This window comes from Triticum aestivum, chromosome 5B (assembly GCF_018294505.1).
Source record: "Triticum aestivum cultivar Chinese Spring chromosome 5B, IWGSC CS RefSeq v2.1, whole genome shotgun sequence".
Classification (NCBI taxonomy): Eukaryota; Viridiplantae; Streptophyta; class Magnoliopsida; order Poales; family Poaceae; genus Triticum; species Triticum aestivum.
The window spans coordinates 489,695,242-489,716,114 of NC_057807.1; the positions used below are offsets into that span (position 1 = coordinate 489,695,242).

At 43.9% G+C, this 20,873-nt stretch overlaps 1 protein-coding gene across 1 annotated transcript; it reads right to left on the reverse strand.

The window, feature by feature from the left end:
• Nucleotides 1-12,490: 12,490 nt before the first annotated feature.
• LOC123112715 (3beta-hydroxysteroid-dehydrogenase/decarboxylase) lies at nucleotides 12,491-17,307 on the reverse strand. The gene is made up of 11 exons (XM_044533787.1): nucleotides 16,776-17,307; nucleotides 16,468-16,638; nucleotides 15,511-15,627; nucleotides 15,355-15,434; nucleotides 15,073-15,271; nucleotides 14,786-14,903; nucleotides 14,431-14,605; nucleotides 14,084-14,240; nucleotides 13,270-13,336; nucleotides 12,917-13,177; nucleotides 12,491-12,820 (listed from the first exon to the last, which is right to left on the reverse strand). The coding sequence occupies exons 1-10, from the start codon at nucleotides 17,253-17,255 to the stop codon at nucleotides 12,981-12,983; spliced, it is 1,761 nt and encodes a 586-aa protein (XP_044389722.1). The 5' UTR covers nucleotides 17,256-17,307; the 3' UTR covers nucleotides 12,491-12,820; nucleotides 12,917-12,980.
• Nucleotides 17,308-20,873: the final 3,566 nt, after the last annotated feature.

A 20,873-nucleotide genomic window follows, 5' to 3' on the forward strand; every position in this document is an offset into this window, starting at 1 on the left:
TCTCGACCCCCAAAGAAAGGAAAAGAAATAAAAACTATTTACACGGGAAAGCTCCCAACAAGTAAAAGAAGAACGGGAAATATTTTTGGGTTTTCTTTTTAATTCTACTACAAGCATGAAAAGTAAACTCACTAATTTTTTTTTATTTTTCTTAAAATTTAACAAACACACAAGAAGAAGGCAGGAAAAATAAATTTAAACTATCATGGATAATACAATGAAAAAGTATGAGCACCGACATCTAGCAATGAGTGTGTGTGAACATAAATGTAATGTTGGTGGGAAATACGTACTCCCCCAAGCTTAGGCTTTTGGCCTAAGTTGGTCTATTGCCAGGGATGGCCTGGCGGATATCCGTAGGTGAAGCTGGGGTCATACTGTGATGCAGTGGCTATCGCCGCCTGAGCTGTAGCATGGAGTCGAGCAGCCTCCACTCTCCTTTCGTACTCATCTGCCTCCTCTCTGGTAATAATATATCTTCTTTTTGCCTGTGAATCAAAGAAAGCAGGAGCAGGAAGAGCAATATGGACTACACGATGTCTGTCAAAGATTAGTCGATACTGGAGAGGTGGTTCAGTCCTCTCAACAAACTGATGGGAAACCATAGAATCGAAATCTAAATAAGAAGGGTCTAACTTCATGTCACCCTCACGAATGTCTACCTCAAGAAAATTAGCTAAGCGGGTTGCATAAATTCCTCCAAAGAAATCTCAGTTGTGTCTATTCTGATGCAACCTGCGAGCTACAATGGCTCCCAAATGATAAGATTGGTCTCCTAACATAGCACTCCTGAGAATACTGAGATCAGGGACACACATGTGACATGCTTCATCCTTAGCATTTATACATCTACCTATGAAGAGAGCAAAATAATGTATAGCAGGAAAGTGAATGCTCCCTATAGTGGCTTGTGTTATATCTCTAGATTCCCCCACAGTTATTCTAGCAAGGAAGTCTCTATATTTGGATTTAGGGGGATCCCTGACATTACCCCAAGCTGGAAGTTTGCAAGCAGAAGTAAAATCCTCTAATTCCATGGTATAAGATTTGTCATAAAGGTCAAACATGACTGAAAGAGAATTTTGTGAAGTTGAAAACTCAAACCTCCTCACAAATGAACTTGTGAGATCATGATACTGGGGGGGGGGGCATTTGTCAGCTTCAAAGTCCTCAAGACCGGCGTTACTCAAATATGCGCTAAATTCTTCTTTGATTCCCACTTGATTCATAAAATTTTCCGACGGCCATTCACAGGGCCTCACAGGAGCGTCTCTTGGTGGTTCCTCGTTAGCATCACGTATTGCAAGCCTGGGACCTTGCTTCCTTGAAGGACCACCTTGGAACATCCTCCTAAACATATTGTTTCCTCTGAAAAATTTCTGAAATTTTTAGTAACTTCAAATAAAAGTGAACCAACTTCAATAAAATCGATAGCAACAACTCCCACGAGTGCCTAGGGCCTATATAAAGCATTGGAACTACTTGGAACCATATAAATTTGTCATACAAGCTCAAGAACATGGTCACCTATGCAGCACAAATTTGCAAAGAATAAAGCACTAGAACAAAAACTAATTGGACCAATGGAGGAGTCACATACCAAGGAACAATCTCCCCCAAACAGTTTTACGAGAGGTGCTTTGAGCAAGGAGATCGAAAATCACAGCAACGGGGGCTGGAACTCGTGCTTGAGTTGGTTTTTCGTGTTTGTGTGAGGCAGAGGAAGAAGATGGGTGCAGGAATAAGTGGAGGAGGGCCACTATGGGCCCACGAGGCAGGGGGCGCGCCCTCCACCCTCGTGGCCAGGTGGCAGCTCCCCCCGTGGTAATTTTTGCACAGTAAATTCTCAAATATTCCCGAAAAAATCATATTAAATTGGCATGGCATTCTGAGGACTTTTATTTTCGGGATATTTTATATTGCACGGATAAGTCAGGAAACAGACAGAAAAATACTATTTTACTTTATTTCTACTAAATAACAGAAAATATAAAGAGGGTACAGAAGGTTGTGCTTCTAGTTTCATCCATCTCATGATCATCAAAATGATCCCACTAACAAGGTTGGGTCTTGTTAACAAACTCATTCCGAATAATCCCGGAACCGGAGAAATTTCGAATAACACTAAGTTACCTCAATGGGGATATGAAAATCCCCAACAATAAGAATATCATACTTTTTCTTGACAGTAGGGAGAGGAAATTCGAAACCTCCAAATATAATCGATGGAACTTTTCCAATAGAGTTGATACTATAAACTTGAGGTTGTTTCCTCGGAAAATGCACCGTGTGCTCATTGCCATTAACATGAAAAGTGACATTGCCTTTGGTGCAATCAATAACGGCCCCTGCAATATTAAGGAAAGGTCTCCCAAGAATAATAGACATACTATCATCCTCGGGAATATCGAGAATAACAAAGTCCGTTAAAATAGTAACATTTGCAACTACAACAGGCACATCCTCACAAATACCGATAGGTATAGCAGTTGATTATCAGCCATTTGCAAAGATATTTCAGTAGGTGTCAACTTATTCAAGTCAAGTCTACGATATAAAGAGAGAGGCATGACACTAACACCGGCTCCAAGATCACATAAAGCAGTTTTAACATAACTTCTTTTAATGGAGCATGGTATAGTAGGCACTCCGGGATCTCCAAGTTTCTTTGGTATTCCACCCTTAAAAGTATAATTAGCAAGCATGGTGGAAATTTCAGCTTCAGGTCTCTTTCTTTTATTAGTAATAATATCCTTCATATACTTAGCATAAGGATTTGTTTTGAGCACATCAGTTAATCGCATACGCAAAAAGATGGGTCTAATCATTTCAACAAAGCGCTCAAAATCCTCATCATCCTTTTTCTTGGATGGTTTCGGAGGAAAAGGCATGGGTTTCTGAACCCATGGTTCCCTTTCTTTACCATGTTTCCTAGCAACAAAATCTCTTTTATCATAAGTTGATTCTTTGACTGTGGGTTATCAAGATCAACAGCAGGTTCAACTTCTACATCATTATCATTACTAGGTTGAGCATCAACATGAACATTATCATTAACATTATCGCTAGGTTCATGTTCGTCACCTGATTGTGTTTCAGCATCAGAAACAGAGATATCATTTGGATTCTCAGGTGGTTCAGCGATAGGTTCACTAGAAGTTTGCAAGGTCCTATCATTTTTCTTTTTCTTCCTTTTAGAGGAACTAGGTATCTCAATATTGTTTCTCTGAGAATCTTGCTCGATTATCTTAGGATGGCCTTCAGGATACAAAGGTTCCTGAGTCATTCTACCAGTTCTAGTAGCCACTCTAACAGCATAATCATTTTTCTTACTATTCATTTCATCAAGCACTTCTTTCTGAGCTTTAAGTACTTGTTCTACTAGAGTGGTAACCATAGAAGCATGCTTGCTAATAAGTTTAAGTTCACCTCTAATATCAGCCATATAATCACCCAAGCGTTTAATCGTAAAGGTATTCTGTTTTAATTGTCTACCAAAATAAGCATTAAAGTCGTCTTGCTTAAACATAAAGTCATCAAACTCATCCAAGCACTGACTAGCAATTTTAGTAGGAGGGACTTCAGCTTTATCATATCTATAGAGAGAATTTACCTTTACTACCTGTGTCGGGATATCGGGAGGTTCTTCATTAAATAAGTAATTGAGATCATATACTTCTTCAATAGGCGGTAAATTAAGACCATGTATTTCTTCAATAGGAGGTAAATTCTTAACATCTTCGGCTTTAATACCTTTTTCTTTCCTAGATTTCTTTGCCTCTTGCATATCTTCGGGACTGAGAAATAGAACACCTCTCTTCTTCGGAGTTGGTTTAGGAATAGGCTCAGTAATTGGCTCAAGAACTGGCTCAGGAGGTAGCTCGGGAGGTGCCCAATTATTTTCATTTGCCAACATATTATTCAAGAGGATTTCATCGTCATCCAGTGTTCTTTCCCTGAAAAGAGAACCAGCACAACTATCCAGGTAATCTCTGGAAGCATCAGTTAGTCCATTATAAAAGATATCAAATATTTCAGGTTTCTTAAGAGGATGATCAGGCAAAGCATTAAGTAACTTGAGAAGCCTCCCCCAAGCTTGTGGGAGACTCTCTTCTTCAATTTGCACAAAATTGTATATTTCCCGCAAAGCAGCTTGTTTCTTATGAGCAGGGAAATATTTAGCAGAGAAGTAATAAATCATATCCTGGGGACTTTGCACACAACCAGGATCAAGAGAGTTATACCATATCTTAGCATCACCCTTTAATGAGAACGGAAATATCTTAAGTAAATAAAGGTAGCGCGATCTCTCATTATTAGTAAACAGGGCAGCTATATCATTTAACTTAGTAAGATGTGCCACAACAGTTTCAGATTCATAGCCATAAAAAGGATCAGATTCAACCAAAGTAATTATATCTGGATCAACAGAAAAATCATAATAGTCCTGATCAGGAACACAGATAGGTGAAGTAGCAAAAGCAGGATCGGGTTTCATTCTACCTCTAAAAGATTCTTTACTCCATTTAATTAGCAACCTCTTAAGTTCACGTCTATCCTGGCAAGCAAAAATAGCTGCAGAAGATTCAGCATCAAAAAGATAACCCTCAGGAATAGCGGGCATAGGTTCATCGTCACTAACATCATCGTGTTCAGGTTCAACAATTTCTCTTTCTCTAGACCTAGCAATTTGCTCATCAAGATATTCACCAAGTGGCACAGTAGTATCAAGCATAGAAGTAGTTTCATCATAAGTATCATGCATAGCAGAAGTGGCATCATCAATAACATGCGACATATCAGACTCAATAGCAGTAGTAGGTTTAGGTGTCGCAAACTTACTCATAACAGAAGGAGAATCTAGTGCAAGGCTAGATGGCAATCCCTTACCTCCCCTCGTAGTTGAGGGCAAAATAGTAGTTCGATCATCTTTCAAGTTCTTCATAGTGCCCAGCAGATATAAATCCCAAGTAACTCAATGAATAGAGCTATGCTCCCCGGCAACGGCGCCAGAAAATAGTCTTGATAACCCACAAGTATAGGGGATCGCAATAGTTTTCGAGGGTAGAGTATTCAACCCAAATTTATTGATTCGACACAAGGGGAGCCAAAGAATATTCTCAAGTATTAGCAGCTGAGTTGTCAATTCAACCACACCTGGAAACTTAGTATCTGCAGCAAAGTGTTTAGTAGCAAAGTAATATGATAGTGGTGGTAACGGTAACAAAAGTAAAGACAATAAAAGTAATGTTTTTGGTATTTTGTAGTGATTGTAACAGCAGCAACGAAAAAGTAAATAAGCGTAAACCAGTATATGGAAAACTCGTAGGCACCGGATTAGCGATGGATAATTATGCCGGATGTGGTTCATCATGTAGCAGTCATAACATAGGGTGACACAGAACTAGCTCCAGTTCATCAATGTAATGTAGGCACGTATTCCGCATATAGTCATACGTGCTTATGGAAAAGAACTTGCATGACATCTTTTGTCCTACCCTCCCGTGGCAGCGGGGTCCTATTGGAAACTAAGGGATATTAAGGCCTCCTTTTAATAGAGAACCGGAACAAAGCATTAGCACATAGTGAATACATGAACTCCTCAAACTACGGTCATCACCGGGAGTGGTCCCGATTATTGTCACTTCGGGGTTGCCAGATCATAACACATAGTAGGTGACTATAGACTTGAAAGATAGGATCTAGAACACACATATATTCATGAAAACATAATAGGTTCAGATCTGAAATCATGGCACTCGGGCCCTAGTGACAAGCATTAAGCATAGCAAAGTCATAGCAACATCAATCTCAGAACATAATGGATACTAGGGATCAAACCCTAACAAAACTAACTCAATTACATGATAAATCTCATTCAACCCATCACCGTCCAGCAAGCCTACGATGCAATTACTCACACACGGCGGTGAGCATCATGAAATTGGTGATGGAGGATGGTTGATAATGACGACGGCAATGAATCCCCCTCTTCGGAGCCCCGATCGAACTCCAGATCAGCCCTCCCGAGAGAGATTAGGGCTTGGCGGCGGCTCCGTATCGTAAAACACGATGATTTCTTCTCTCTGATTTTTTTCTCCCCGAAAGCCAATATATGGAGTTGGAGTTGGTGTCGGAGGGCCACCAGGGGGGCCACAAGGTGGGGGGCGCGCCCAGGGGGGCGCCCCCCCACCCTTGTGAGCAGGGTGTGGGCCCCCTGGTCTTCATCTTTTGCAAGGATTTTTCTTTATTTTTTCTAAGGTGTTTCGTGGAGTTTCTGGACATTCCGAGAATTTTTATTTTCTGCACAAAAAACAACACCATGGCAGTTCTGCTGAAAACAGCGTCAGTCCGGGTTAGTTCCATTCAAATCATACAAGTTAGACTCCAAAACAAGGGCAAAAGTATTTGGAAAAGTAGATACGACGGAGACGTATCATGCGCCTCCCTCTCGGGAGCCTTGGCCCCCAAGGCAAAGGGGGTGGCTGCCCTAGGGGAGCACCCCCCCCTCCACCCCTTCTGGTTATGTGGGAAAGGGTGAGGGGCGCACAACCACTTAGTGGGCTGGTTTGCCCCCTCCCCTTGTCCCATGGGGCCCCCAACACTTGTCGGTCCCCCCATGAAACCCCTTTCTGCGATGCTGGTCATCACCCGGTACCCACGGAACAATTCCAGACTCTAATACCCTTCGTCCAATATATCAATCTTCACCTCCGGACCATTCAAGAGTTCCTCATCATGTTCAGGATCTCATCTGGGACTCCGGACAACCTTCGGTTACCACCATAATGACTAAACTATACTTATATATATAGTCACCAAACGTTAAGTGTGTAGACTCCGCGGGTTCGAGAACTATGCAGACATGGACGAGACACCTCTACGGTCAATAACCAATAGCGGGACCTGGATGCCCATATTGGTTCCTACATATTCTACGAAGATCTTATCGGTTGAACCTCAATGTCAAGGATTCTGCTAATCATGTATGTAGTTCCCTTTGTCTATCGGTATGTTACTTTCCCGAGATTCGATCGTCGGTATCCCCATACCTAGTTCAATCTCGTTACCTGCAAGTCTCTTTACTCGTTTCGTAATACAAGATCCCATGGCTAACCCATTAGTCACATTGCTTGCAATCTTCCTATGATGTTGTATTACTGAGTGGGCCCTGAGATACCTCTCCGTCATACTGAGTGACAAATCCCAGTCTTGATCCATACCAACTCAACAGATACTCTTGGAGATACCTGCAGAGCACCTTTATAGTCACCCAGTTACGTTGCGACGTTTGGTACACACGAGGTACTCCTCCGGTGTCAGTGAGTTGCATGATCTCATGGTCATAGGAACATACACTTGACATGCTGAAAATGATAGCAATAAACTTGACACGATCATATGCTACGTTTATAGTTTGGGTCTTGTCCATCACATCATTCTCCTAATGATGTGATCCCGTTATCAAATGACAACTAATGTCTATGGTCAGGAAACCTTAACCATCTTTGATCAATGAGCTAGTCTAGTAGAGTTTCACTAGGGACACGTTGTTGTCTATATATCCACACATGTATCTGAGTTTTCGATCAATACAATTCTAGCATGGATAATAAACGATTATCATGAATAGGGAAATATGATAGTAACCAATTTATTATTGCCTCTAGGGCATATTTCCAACACACTGGTGGAATCGACGCAGTCGTTGTGTGCGCTGACGCAGGCGGACTGAGCCATCTTGGCCGCCTGGGTGCATGATAACACGTTGCCAGAAATGGAGCCATTGCCACGGATGGCCCAGTCCAGCCACACCGGCGAGGTCCAGTTGGTGTTCATGAGAAGGTGGGACCGGGGAAGGTGTAGTTGTTCCTGTCTACGAGGAAGGCGTAGTTGCACAGGCTATAATCCATCATGGTGGAGTGGTCGTACGCATGAAACTTGAAGTAGTTCTCGGTGAGGCCCGACGGGATGTTGATCAAGGCGGGAGCACCCGACTCCGGCGCAGAGGCCATCTTGTGCGCTCACTGAGTTGTTGCAGAAGAACATGCACCCGGTGTAGTAGATGTAGAGATCGGTGTCGCCCTGGAACTTGCCGCTGGCTGGCGATGTATGTCATGCATGGCGTTGAAGGGGAATCAAACCCAGACCCTCTCATAGTAAACTAAGTGGCAACATACGACTGCGCTAGCCCACTTAACTAATTAAATACAACTTACATACTAGTTGTGTCTTCTTGAGACGAGAATAAACAAAAGAAGGTGGCGATTATTAGTAACTGAAAATCCAAACCAGCAACCTCACTTGTATGGGTTTTAAATCTATGCGCCCTTATTCTATCTTTTTTTTTGCATGCTTCACACGGTTCACAAACCTGGGCGTCCTCTATAGTCCTTTTCAGATGCAAATTATCATGATGTTTGCACGTAAAATATCATATATGAAGTTTGAATATTACCATTCTCTTTTCACTTAATTTATTGGAGGTATGTTTCTCAATACTTTTTTTCCGTTTGTACTTAAATTATCAGGTATGGGCTTCGTATATTACCACGGTCAATGTTATTGGGGTTATATTTTTCAACAATCATCCCCCGGTCAATGTTACCACGGTGTTTGTACATAAAAAAATCAGATCTGTGGTGAGTAAATTATCACGCTATTTAGTTATCGCGTGTTCATCAACTTTTTTCACTTGGGCAAATTTCCCTTGGTGTTTTGTACCAAAATTATTATGTATGCGGTGCGTAAATTATCATGATAGGTATACTGAAGGTACCGTATGTATGTTTTCAATAAGTTTTTCACCCCCATGTCAAAAAAGTTATCATGGTGTTCGTACACAAGTTATCGGATCTGCATGAGTAAATTATCATACTATTTACACAAAGATTATCGGAGTATGTTTTTAACAACTTGTTTTTATGGTCAAAAAGTTACCGCGGTGTTTGTATGAATATTGTCACGATTCTGATGCGTATATTACTATGTATTTAAATCGGGGTATGTTTCAACATCTTTTTCTTTGAGTCAAAAGTTAACACAATGTTTGTATGCAAGTTATCTTGTTCGCGGTGCATGAATTACCATACTGTTTACATAGAAATTACTAGGTGTTATTTTCTCAATAATTTTTCCCCTAGTCAATATTATTGTGGTGTTTGTACATAAATTATATGTCCATGAGGCTAAATTACCATGCTATTTACATAGAAGTTACCATCAGTATTTTTTTAATATTTCCCTAGCCAAAACTACCGGCGATGTTTGGACGTATATTACCGTTTTATTTGCACAGAAGTTGACGGGGGTAATTTGTAATAATTTTTTCTCCTTGTTTGCTTGGTTCTCCTACTGGATTGATAACCTTGGTTTCATAACTGAGGAAAATACTTATGTCTATTGTACTGCATCATCCCCTTCTCTTCAGGGAAATCCCAGCGCAGCTCACAAGTAGCACTAACTGGTGTGATGATGGGAGTTGTAGGCTTAGAACTCCCTAGCCATTGGCTCGATAGTGGATGCTCCCATGCGCCGGCAAGCTGGCGCTATTCATCGGGGCATCGGGATGCCATGTTGATCCATCAATGGGAAACTCAAGCTCCCCAAAGAGAATGCTGCCAGACGGAACGAGAGATGAAACCAACTGCACCATAACGTCGATAAATGCTTGCCCCATATTGGTAAGCAACTATCGTGGATATAATCCCGACAATACTACGGGGTTAGGGATGTAGAGGCAATTGTATCTACCGAACGGTGCATGTGGGAGTACACGCAAGGATTATATAGTTTCGGGCCCTCTTCGATGGAGGTAATACCTTGCTCATGTGGTGCTCTTAGCTCTTGGTGTGAGGTAGAAGGCGTGAATGTTCAACCCTTAGCTTGGTGCTCCCCTCCTGGCTTATATGGAGTGCACCAGGAGGGGGTACGTAATGGGCTGGTATTAATGCAATTCATGGCCTCAGGTGCGGGTGACTGCTGATAACTTTTGTATTTAACTAGATTACTCAACCATTGGGTAATTTTTGCCTTTAGGACATCGTGGTCGGGAGGTATCCTAGGTAGCTGCCGACTACTGGTCTAGCCTACTGCTTCCATCATCTTCTTAACCGACTGTCGAGTCTTGCCTATCAGGCGGCTTGGGACCCGACTATAGGGAGTTAGTCCTCTCCGAGACCCCATGTTCCCGCGATGGTCTGGCAATGTTATCTCCCGGCCCATAATCTTTTGGGTCGTATCTTTGATGGGCTATGGCCTTTTGGTGGGCCATTCATATACTTGGGCCTACCCCATATTTATAACCCGGCACCTATCTTCCGAAGTAGTCTACGAAGACTACTGATCGGACGGGAAGAGATGCAGTTACAAATGATACGAGAGCGCGGCCAACGTTCCCTCGTACCTCCATGCGAAAGGCTTGCTGGTGGTGGAGACGTCATCGCGGGGCTTGAACACGAGCGCTCGCGCCTCAAGATGACCCACGACCAGCTGACCGCCGTGGGGAGGCGCAATGTGTCCAGTCAGTGACCTCCTTTTTCCACGGGGTTAAAGGAGACAATTCTTCCACCTGGGCACGTGGGTATTGAAGGAGAAAGTTCGCCGCATGGAGCACATTCAATGGGGAAGGGCCATCAAGATCCGGTCGACGTTGTTCTTGACAACGTCTACCCACGGAGGACTGGCCTTCCGTCGCCATTGGGCCCTTAGATTGGGATACTCCGATCACGATGCGGCGAGAGCCAGAGTGAGAGTGCCCAAAGTGGCCGAAGAGTGCTCTCCCGTCGTCGATGGGCCCTTAGATTGGGATACACCGATCACGATGTAATGAGAGCCGACGTGAGAGTGCTCGAAGTGGCTGCAGAGTGTTCTCCCAACGTCATCAGTGAAGATGGTGACTGTCAAAGAAACCGAAGAAACTGGAGCCTTAGCCCCCTACTTGGCGCGTGAAATGTCGACGTGTGATCGTCGATATCAGGATCAAGGAGACCCCCCTTCTAGTTGTTTGACCAGAGGCTAAAACACTCACAAGTTTCTCAAGCTTCCTGTGAACTAATGACACAAGCCGTTACCCAGGTTCAGACCACCCGTAGGTAGTACCCTACTCCTGCCTTTTGTGTGTTTGATGGATGACAAGAAGATGAACTACAATGTTGAGCTGAAAGCTCGCTACCAATCTTTTTTTTTTGAACGTTGGCAGGAGGACTGCCAAATTCATTGATCACAAGAGGAGTAACAAGAACACCTCCAAAGGAGGAAAGCACCGCAAAAGGGCTAGTGCAGAAAGAAAAGAAAGAAAACAGAAACCCGCCGGCACCAACACAAACCCAAGATCCGCCAGCAACCGTGCACACCATCGGAATCCATCTTCGAGGCCTCCAAGATGACGCCTCCAAGAAGGAAGTGGTATCGAGAACACCGGCGTCATCCGATCTAGCTCCGCTAGATCTTAGGTTTTCACCCGGAGACCTCAGCCATGAGGCAGGAAGAGCAATGAACACCACTGAAAGCTCGCTACCAATCTGGGTAGTGCTCAGGAGGGTTTTCAGCTGTCCCGAGCACCCTTCTCTTTCTTCTTTCTGGTTCTTCTCTAAAAGCTAACTCGCCAATTCTTGCAATTAGCCCTTCTAATGGTTGCGGTCCTCCCCTTGTATAGAGTTCGAGGGATCCCACAATCAGCCTCTTAAGTACAAGATACAAGTAGCACTTTGGTCTCCCTGCCCCATGTGCTTGCCTTAGGGCTTGTGAGGAGAGGCAAGCAAATGATCACCTAAATCCTGCGTATTTTCAGTCGAGAAATGTATTGGTTATGGTCGTCTCTCTAGGCTCCACATGTCAGCGTCTGGTACTCGACAGACAAATGCAACGTCATCAAAGCCTTAGTCAGAAGATGACTCTTTTTGGTCTAGTCGATCTGATCAGTTGCTCCCCGTACCCCGCGGGAAGTCACGTACTGCCCTGTAAAGCGTCATCATTCTCCTAAGACATGCCTGCGGCAGGGCTACGGTTGACAACCTGCTAGGCATTTAATACCCGATTTGCCACACCCTTGGTCAACATTAAATGCACAGTGGCAAATTAGATTTGTCTGTTTGAGCCTGAGGTAATCCTGAGGTAATTGTGTCCGGAGGTCTTGGTCATACTCGAATCATCGACTCCATCCTCGCTGATGATTATAATTTGTTTGACTGGCTCATGACAGAACCAAACTTCTTTGACGTACGCCACAAATTAACTTGGTTAAGTTGTGGAAATATTTTTGGGAGGCCCATTTGATAAAAAGGAATTCCATAGGATTTGAATCCTTAGGATTTTTTTCCCTAGGTTGGTAATTTGATTCGTAGGATTTTTTTTTCCAACGATGGCCGTTTGGTCGTTTGATTTCCAGGATTGAAACCCTTAGGAATTTTTTCATATCTTTCATCCACTCAAACCTCTTTGTTAGATTCCTTTGTTTCTCCTGTTCTATCAGGTACTCTTCCAAATCCTGTAGGATGCAAGAAGACATGACACTCTACTATTTTGAGAATCTTGTGAATCAAAGAGCCCCTGAGTGTACTCAGGGAACCCCGTTTTCCAGTACAGCGACACGCTTCAAGGACGCATTGTAATTTTGTCAGTGATTAACGAGACATCTTTTCGAGATGAAAACTTAAGTACCGAGTAAGAAGCTACAACTAAGCAGGGAGCTGGAGTTCTTGAATGAAAACGTTAGATACACGCTACACAGATTGACAAAACGTTCCAATGTATGAACAGGCATTCCTCAATTCCAGTCAGCTGGACTTCACACTTCACCCTAACTTGTTGGAGCGAGAATCTGAAAAGAACAAACAATATATGCATGTACAATTAGGAAATGGCAGCTGAAAAGACTACAGGCACTTTTACAGACAAGAACACAGTGACATTGTACCTTGGACAACCGCAGCAGAAATCGAGAAAGTGTGTGAACTGAGCATGCTGCAGCCCACAAAGCGTCAAAGAGTCATCGCCAAGATTATCTGTAAAATATACGACGCCTTCGAAGAGACCAGCACATTTCGAACCGCCGGCAAATCTCTACCAACTCTGTCCACTAGGGATTTGATTTTGACAGATGCCATAGCTACTAAAGCGTCAATCCCCTCTTCACATTGTTCGTAGACAATGAAGACAATGAACAAGGATGCCAGCGCTGCATTCAATGGGGAAGGAAATCAGATGATTAAACTGATAGCATGACTATAAAATAGAACAATGTAAGAAGCGGCAAAAGATAAACCTTACCAAGACCAATCAGCGTTCTAAACTGGAAGTGCAGCATTACTTTGACACAGAACAAGGAAGCAACAGCCTGTAATATAAGAAAGGAACTTTGGATCAATCGTCTGTAACATGAATTGCCCGCAATTGTACCGCCCTTGCAGCCATGCTTGAGTTTTTCGAGTAAAAGCTAGGTGGATTGAGTTATTCATGTACCGCCTGAAGCATTGTTAAATCAGGCAGATTTTGTCAATGTGGCGGGGCGAATTATTCTCCATTTGAGATGGAACAAATGATTAATTCTGCCACTCAGATAACCAAGTAAACATGATGGAGGGGCCGACCCTTTATATGCCACAGAACAACTTCATGCACTCTTTAAAAGATCATGATGACATTTGGGACTATGTCAACCTCACAATGAGGAAATACAGAGTTATTCAGTGGCATAATTGGGATTTCTCAACAAATAACATACTGTGCAACATATACATGCAAGATATTTTGTGTCAATAATTATTTATATATCTCAACAGAAACCAAGGTGTATTAAGTAAACCATAGAGCGTAACGGCTTAACGTGACTGTAGGAAAATAATCCAGGATAATGAAATTGTGCGGCTAACAGGAATTTTCGCCGACCACTGTTAACAATCACACAGCCATACCAAATTCAAATGACAGGCGTGTGATGTCATCAAGGAGCCCAAACTTACCACCCAGAGCTTCCAGAAACAAGATAATTGTACAAAACTACTGGGAAATAAGATACTACCACATTGGGCACATTAATAAAGAAATCTTCTAGGACAGTGTTCTCAACTGGCTGCATACAAACCTTTAAGAAGGTACCCCAGTCATCACCTTCTGCTAGAACCCTCAGTTTATGAATACCTCCATTCCATAGAGAAGCCATGCACATGATTGGATTCCTCAATGTTGAGTCTGATACTTCAAAACAATCAGGAGTTACCTTCTCTACTGTAAAACCATACCTGGAATAGGAGTTCAATACTTGAGTGTAATATACTAAAACGTATGATGTACAAATGTGTGGAAAACCCACATGCAGATTAATCTATTACTCCATTCCTCAAGCATATCCACATAAACAGTTTCAGAATTTCATCAAATCGTAATTTACCAAAAATAACTGAATCACAGAATATAAACCAATATACATACACTTTTGAAGGTAGGACACCATGGATGTAAAGAGCCAGGAAGATCACTAGAAGAATTTTGGCAGACGAGGAGACAAAAGTTCTGTCTGAAAGAAAGAACCAGTAGAACAGCAGAAACAGTAGTGTGATATATGAGAAGGTTTTCTTTTCATCCCTCCAAAGGAGAATGTCAGCAGCTGCAGTAGAATGGTAACAAATCAACAAACACAAAAAAGATGGATTTATCATTGATTAACTGATGGGTAAGCAACAACAAAAACATTTAGACAAAACAAATATCTTTATCTGATTTTTTTAGGTTCATTCCATTCAGTAGAAGCGCAGACCAAGATTGATACTGAAAAAGAGTATCTCACCTACTCCACTCCCAAGCAGCTTATCTGCTTTCGATGATCCACAAGAACCTTGTTTCCTAGATATACCCAAATTATCTTGTAGTTCCGAAACTGATGCAGCAGTTCTCATGATTCCATCCTGCAAACATATTAACCATTAATAAACAGACTAAACATCACACTGGATGTTCACACTTGAGTTGTCAGAGAAAAGAAGTGCTGCAGCAATACTTCTGAAGAAGGAAAATGCATAATTGAGAAACAAGAACATACATAATTGACAACACTGGGTTTGGAAGCTAGCTCACCTCCAATGATACAGTTGGGGCATACCCAAGTTGCCTTCTAGCTTTGGAAATGTTAAAAGTTCTTGTGTGCGACAAGAAGTATACTGCATCAGGATAGAGAGGTGGAGTCGATGACATTTGCAAACCCAATCTATGATGAATCATATTGGAGAACTGGGCAGCAAACAATAGCATCTTGGCAGGAAGATTAACTCTGGGCCTAAAAATGGAACCACAGGGGCTGCAGATGTTAGTCTATTGAATAGACTTCAGTGTATTTGTATATGTGTGCAAGAAAGAGACCTTTGGCAACCCATGGCTTCCATCATGCAGGACACAAACTCCCATGTTTCGATAGGTTCACCATTAGTAACAAAAAAAGGCTGCAAAATTTAAATGATTAGATCACACGGCAAAGTAAATGATCCAAATCTAGCATTTAAATCACTAGAAGTGTACCTTTCCAGCAACAGAAGCAGCATTGGAACATAAAGCTTGTTCAGCGCAAATGTTGGCATGTACCACATTTTCCACATACGTAAAGTCAGACTTGCTACCTCCACTACCTATTACAAACTGAACAACACTGTGTAAGAAAGATAATACTTCATAGCCTGCAAAGGCTTCTCAACACCATTCAGAAAAATGAAGAAGCAAGACTTTGTAAGCTGAAAGGAGATGAATGCTTGAATGAACATACATCCACATTAGTTCAGTCAAAAAGAAGTGCATGAAAAACTAGGTTCACTCATTTCAATATGGACTACATGCGGATGTATATAGACATATTTTAGAGTGTAGATTCACTCATTTCAATATGGACTACATGCGGATGTATATAGACGTATTTTAGAGTGTAGATTCACTCATTTTGCTCCGTATATAGTCCGTATTGGAATCTCTAAAATGGCTTATATTTAGGAACGGAGGGAGTACATCCATATTACTTCAGTCAAAAAGAAAGTGCATGAAAAACTAGGTTCCATTTCCAATGACGAATTATTTTAACTGTAGATGTCATCTGATTTGCTATGGACTGTAAATCTATAGGGTTAGAACCGACTGGCTTGCAGCTACATTATTCCAAATTGCAAGCATGAGTTGCAGATCTGGAAGAACTACTGACCACCAAATCAGAGATATAATAGTTGAGCATGAACCATGCGATAGGTTCTCTAACAACTTCTATTTTTACCACGCAAGTGCAACCAGAATTCTACATGTCAAAATGAGGCTGATCTACAGCAAAGGCTTCCATAATTCACCACATCACATCAGACTCCACGCTACATAACCAGCATTGCATCTATGCACCCCTAAATACATTTACTAGTCACATCAACATGAAAATACACTCTTAAGAGTCTCAGCTCTTAGGAAGTAAAACAGGAACGAGCAACAGGCAGCTTCGAATACCTTGCCCAAGGGAGACCTTGCATATCCAGCAACGAACCTCACCAGACTCGAATCGCCTGGCCCGAACAGATTGCTCGGCCGCAGCACGCACGTCCGCATCCCGTCGTTCCCATCCGTGCTCAGAACCATCATCTCGACCTGCGCCCTGAGCTCGCTGACCGCGCTCCCGAACTGCATCCACAACCAAAAGCAGAGCAGCGATCACTCCACCACCGAAACAAAAAAAATCCCAAAGCCAGAGCAGAAGCAGGCAGCGGACGGCGCGGCGGAGAGATCAAATCACGAAGAGGAGAGCCCGCACGACGCACCTTGTCGGGGTACGGCACCGAGTCCTCGTCGGCGTCGACCACATCGAGCGCGGCGGCGGCGACGGCGGCGGCGGAGCCGGTGTACACGACCCTGCGCACGCCGCTGGCGCGGCAGGCGGCGAGGAGGCGCCTGGTGCCCTCGGCCGCGACGCGGTGGAGCGAGAGGAAGGACCCGTCGCCGGCGGCGTCGGCGGCGGAGGTGGGGTCCACGTGGAAGACGGCCTCGACGCCGGCGAGGGCGGGGCCGAGAGCCGCCGCGGGGTCGGAGAGGTCGACGGTGACGTGGGCGAGGGGCGCGGTCGGCGAGGCGTCGCAGGGGGAGGGGTCCAGCACGGCGACGGCAGACCATCGGCGGGAGGCGGCGAGCGCGGCGGCCAGGTGGCGGCCGAGGAGCGTGGAGCGGCCGAAGGTGACGGCGCAGGCCGGCCTGAGCGGGGCCAGCGATGACGGGCTCGCCGGGCCAGGGTCCGCGGTCGCCATCGGGGCGGGGTGGGGTGGGAACTGGGGAGGGAGTGGGGGAATGGTGGGGCGGAGCACGCGAGCGGGCGAGCGAGGGGACAAGGGGAAAGGAGACGAGGGGTTTGGTTTTGTTTTGTTTTGCTTCCCCAGTCTTCCCTTTTTCTCCGCTGTTTTCTCTGGAGTGAATTTCGGCCGCGATTTCGAGGCCTGTTGCGGTTAAATGTCGAACCGTTTTCGAGATTTTCCGATCTAGTGCTGAAACTCATTTTCCATCGTTGTCGCCCATGCAGTACAGAACGTGCACACCACAAGGATCCGCCTTGACACGCCCACCTCAAGGCTTTCCCATCACGCTCGCACCGATGCTTTGTCTTTCGGTGGTGCATCGCACTCATCGCCCATGATTGATTGATGACCGAGCACCGCTTTCAAAAGTGCGACGTCCTGTAAAACTCAAGTATGCCATTTAACACAGGAGTAGTGTAGTGGTCGACACAATGGGTTTGTTTAGACTATCACACTATTACTCCTTTAGGTTGGGTTTAGATTATCCGTCAAATCTCTACTCCTAAAAGTGCAGTTGGTATGTAGTTTGTCTTGACCTTCATCCCACGTGCCAACGATTTTTCAATCTCTCTTCTGGTTTTTTCAAAAGCAAAACCTACCGATGTTGCTTCACCGTTGTTGGTTTTCTTTCGCCGGCATGAAAATCAACCGATCATGTAATCTTTCCTTGCAAACCATAACTTCCCTGCTGGAAAAAATGTGCAATTTACCATATAATTTTATTAACGGAAATACTAAATAAAGTATGACTAAAATAGCAGAGATAAAACAAGTCATGCAATCTGACAGAGAAAAGGTAAATAACATCTGCAAATATGAACTAGAACCAAACATCTCTAGAGCAGACAGTAGATCAAGTTGCATATATGAAGTAGAGCCTAATATGTTTAGGGCAAACACTAGAACAAGGAGTTGTGGCAGGACCTCTAACAGGAAAAACAAGAACACGTACGGGGCAACAGCAAGAGCAGAGGCACTGGACTTGGGGTCGACATCCTCGGTAGCCATGTCGTCAAAGAGTTTGTCAATGTCGGGAAAGAAGTCGTCGTTGGGGAAGTGGTCGTCGGTGTCCGTGATGAACAGGTCAATAGTCACGCAGAGCGCTCCCCAAAAACCTTATCACCCTTCTCCCGTACATGACTCAAAGAGGTGCGGTTTCGGAGGCCTACTGTCCCGACCTGTGGTGCACGCCGCAAGCCGGGATGAGGAAGATCGTAGCAGCAACGTAGTGTTCAGGAACCGGTGGCGAGAGGAAGAAGTAGTTCTGGTGCGTCTCTCTGAGAGGAGCGACCTCTCTTTTATGGGCGCAAGAGAAGGAGGCGAGAGGGCAGCAACGGGAGGTGAAACGAAGAGACGGAGATGAAGTGAACAGCCAGCAACCGAAGGGCTGCAATGTTCGCATTTGAACTCCACCTTCGCAAAAATCTTTTCAGCTTCCGTGTGACCTTTTGTATACCCGTAGTGCGTGGCAAAAATTTAGACATCGGCTCGGCTCATTCCCGCGGCGCGGCGCGGCGTGGCGAGGCGGACGGCGGAGGAGGAGCGCGCGTGGATGTCCCTCTTGTTCTCATCCTCATACATGTGGGGAAAGAAATTCCCTTGTAAAGAGGTCCAACTCCCTCTAAACTAGCAATGTGGGACTAAACTTTAGTTCCACCTCTTACCTTGCACGAATGGGCTGTGTGGGCCTCTAGGATTTATTAGGAATTTCTGAAACTGCTATTGGGCTAGGCCTAAAATAGACAAAATTCCAGCAATCCCCCATCAGATCCCAGAGGCACACAAAATTTGCCTTTGGTTCCAAAACACTGTTTTATATACCGGTACTGCAGTGGAGACTGTTAAGTTGAACTTCCACCTAGAACTCTATGTTACACTAGTAAGCAACTTGAACAGTGGGCTGGGCCTTGAACTGCAAGTTTTCTGTGAATCTAGCTTCACACAAAGCCTTGACCGATACGTGGCTACCGTGGGTCTTCCCCGCCGGTGGAGTTTATGCATCATACTCCGAGACCTTTCATGAGTTTACTAGAGAGAACCCTACTCTCATAGATTGCGACTTTTAACAATCAGACTCATATAGGTGTGTTCTTCAAAAGATATTCTACAGGACAAAATCTCTGCTTAAAAGAGCCACTTAGAACACATTAAGATATATATCAACCTGCCATGCATATTAGGAGAGTATTGCATCTTCATGGAGTGGTATTGTTAATAGTACGGATACTCTCCTCTCAATTGACCAACAACTTGTCTTCCACATCTAATTTACGGGATCTCCGATCACAAAGAATAGGTTACCACTGTGAACAACTCATATTGTGGGTCTCATACCCATCTCCCTCGATGCATTATCTATCACATTACGTGATAAACCCTTAGTAAAAGGATCTGCCAGATTTTTAGATGTTTGGATATAATCCAATGCAATAACTCCGGAGTTTCTCATTTTCCTGACAGACTTTAACCTTCTCTGAACGTGTCTTGATGACTTCATGTTATCCTTAGAGCTGCTCACTTTCGTGATCACGGTTTGATTGTCGCAGTTCATAAGGATACCTGGTACAGGTTTCTCAACAACCGGCAAGTCATTCAAGAGCCGGCGAAGCCAATCTGCTTCGACCGTAGTTGTATCTAGTGTTGTGAGTTCTGCTTCCATTGTTGACCTCGTTAAGATGGTCTGCTTGCAAGACTTCCAAGAAATAGCACCACCTCCATGAGTGAATACATATCCACTCGTGGCCTTTATCTCATCAGCATCTGAGGTCCAGTTTGAGTCACTATACCCTTCAAGCACCTTTGCGTGACCAGTGTAGTGAATTCCATAATTCGCAGTGCCTTTCAAATAACACAAAACTCTCTCTAGAGCTTTCCAATGCACATCTCCTGGTTTTGAGACAAACCGGCTCAGTTTGCTAACAGCAAAAGAGATGTCAGGTCTTGTAGCACTGGTTAAATACATAAGCGAGCCAATAATCTGAGAATATTTCAATTGGTCTCTAGCAATTCTTTGATTCTTTCGAAGCAACACACTAGCATCATATGGTGTTGGAGAGGGCTTGCAGTCACTGTAGCCAAAGCGACTCAAGATCTTTTCCACATAGTGAGATTGAAGCAATGTAATCCAGCCATCATCGTCTCTCAACAACTTGATGTTCAGAATGACATCAGCCACTCCTAAATCCTTCATCTCAAAGCAACGAGATAGGAAATCCTTGACCTCCTTAATAACCTTCAGATTTGTTCCGAAAATCAGTATGTCATCAACATACAAGCAAAGGATAACTCCCTCGCCCCCACCATGGCGATAGTACACACATTTATCAGCTTCGTTTACAACAAAGCCTGCAGCTGTTAAAGTTCTTTCAAACTTCTCGTGCCACTGCTTGGGTGCTTGCTTAAGTCCATACAAAGACTTCAGCAACTTGCACACTTTTCCTTCCTGACCATCTACTACAAACCCATCTGGTTGTTCCATGTAAATTTCCTCATCCAACTCTCCATTTAGGAAAGCAGTCTTAACATCCATTTGATGAACGAGATGACCATGTGAGGCCGCTAGAGAAAGTAGTA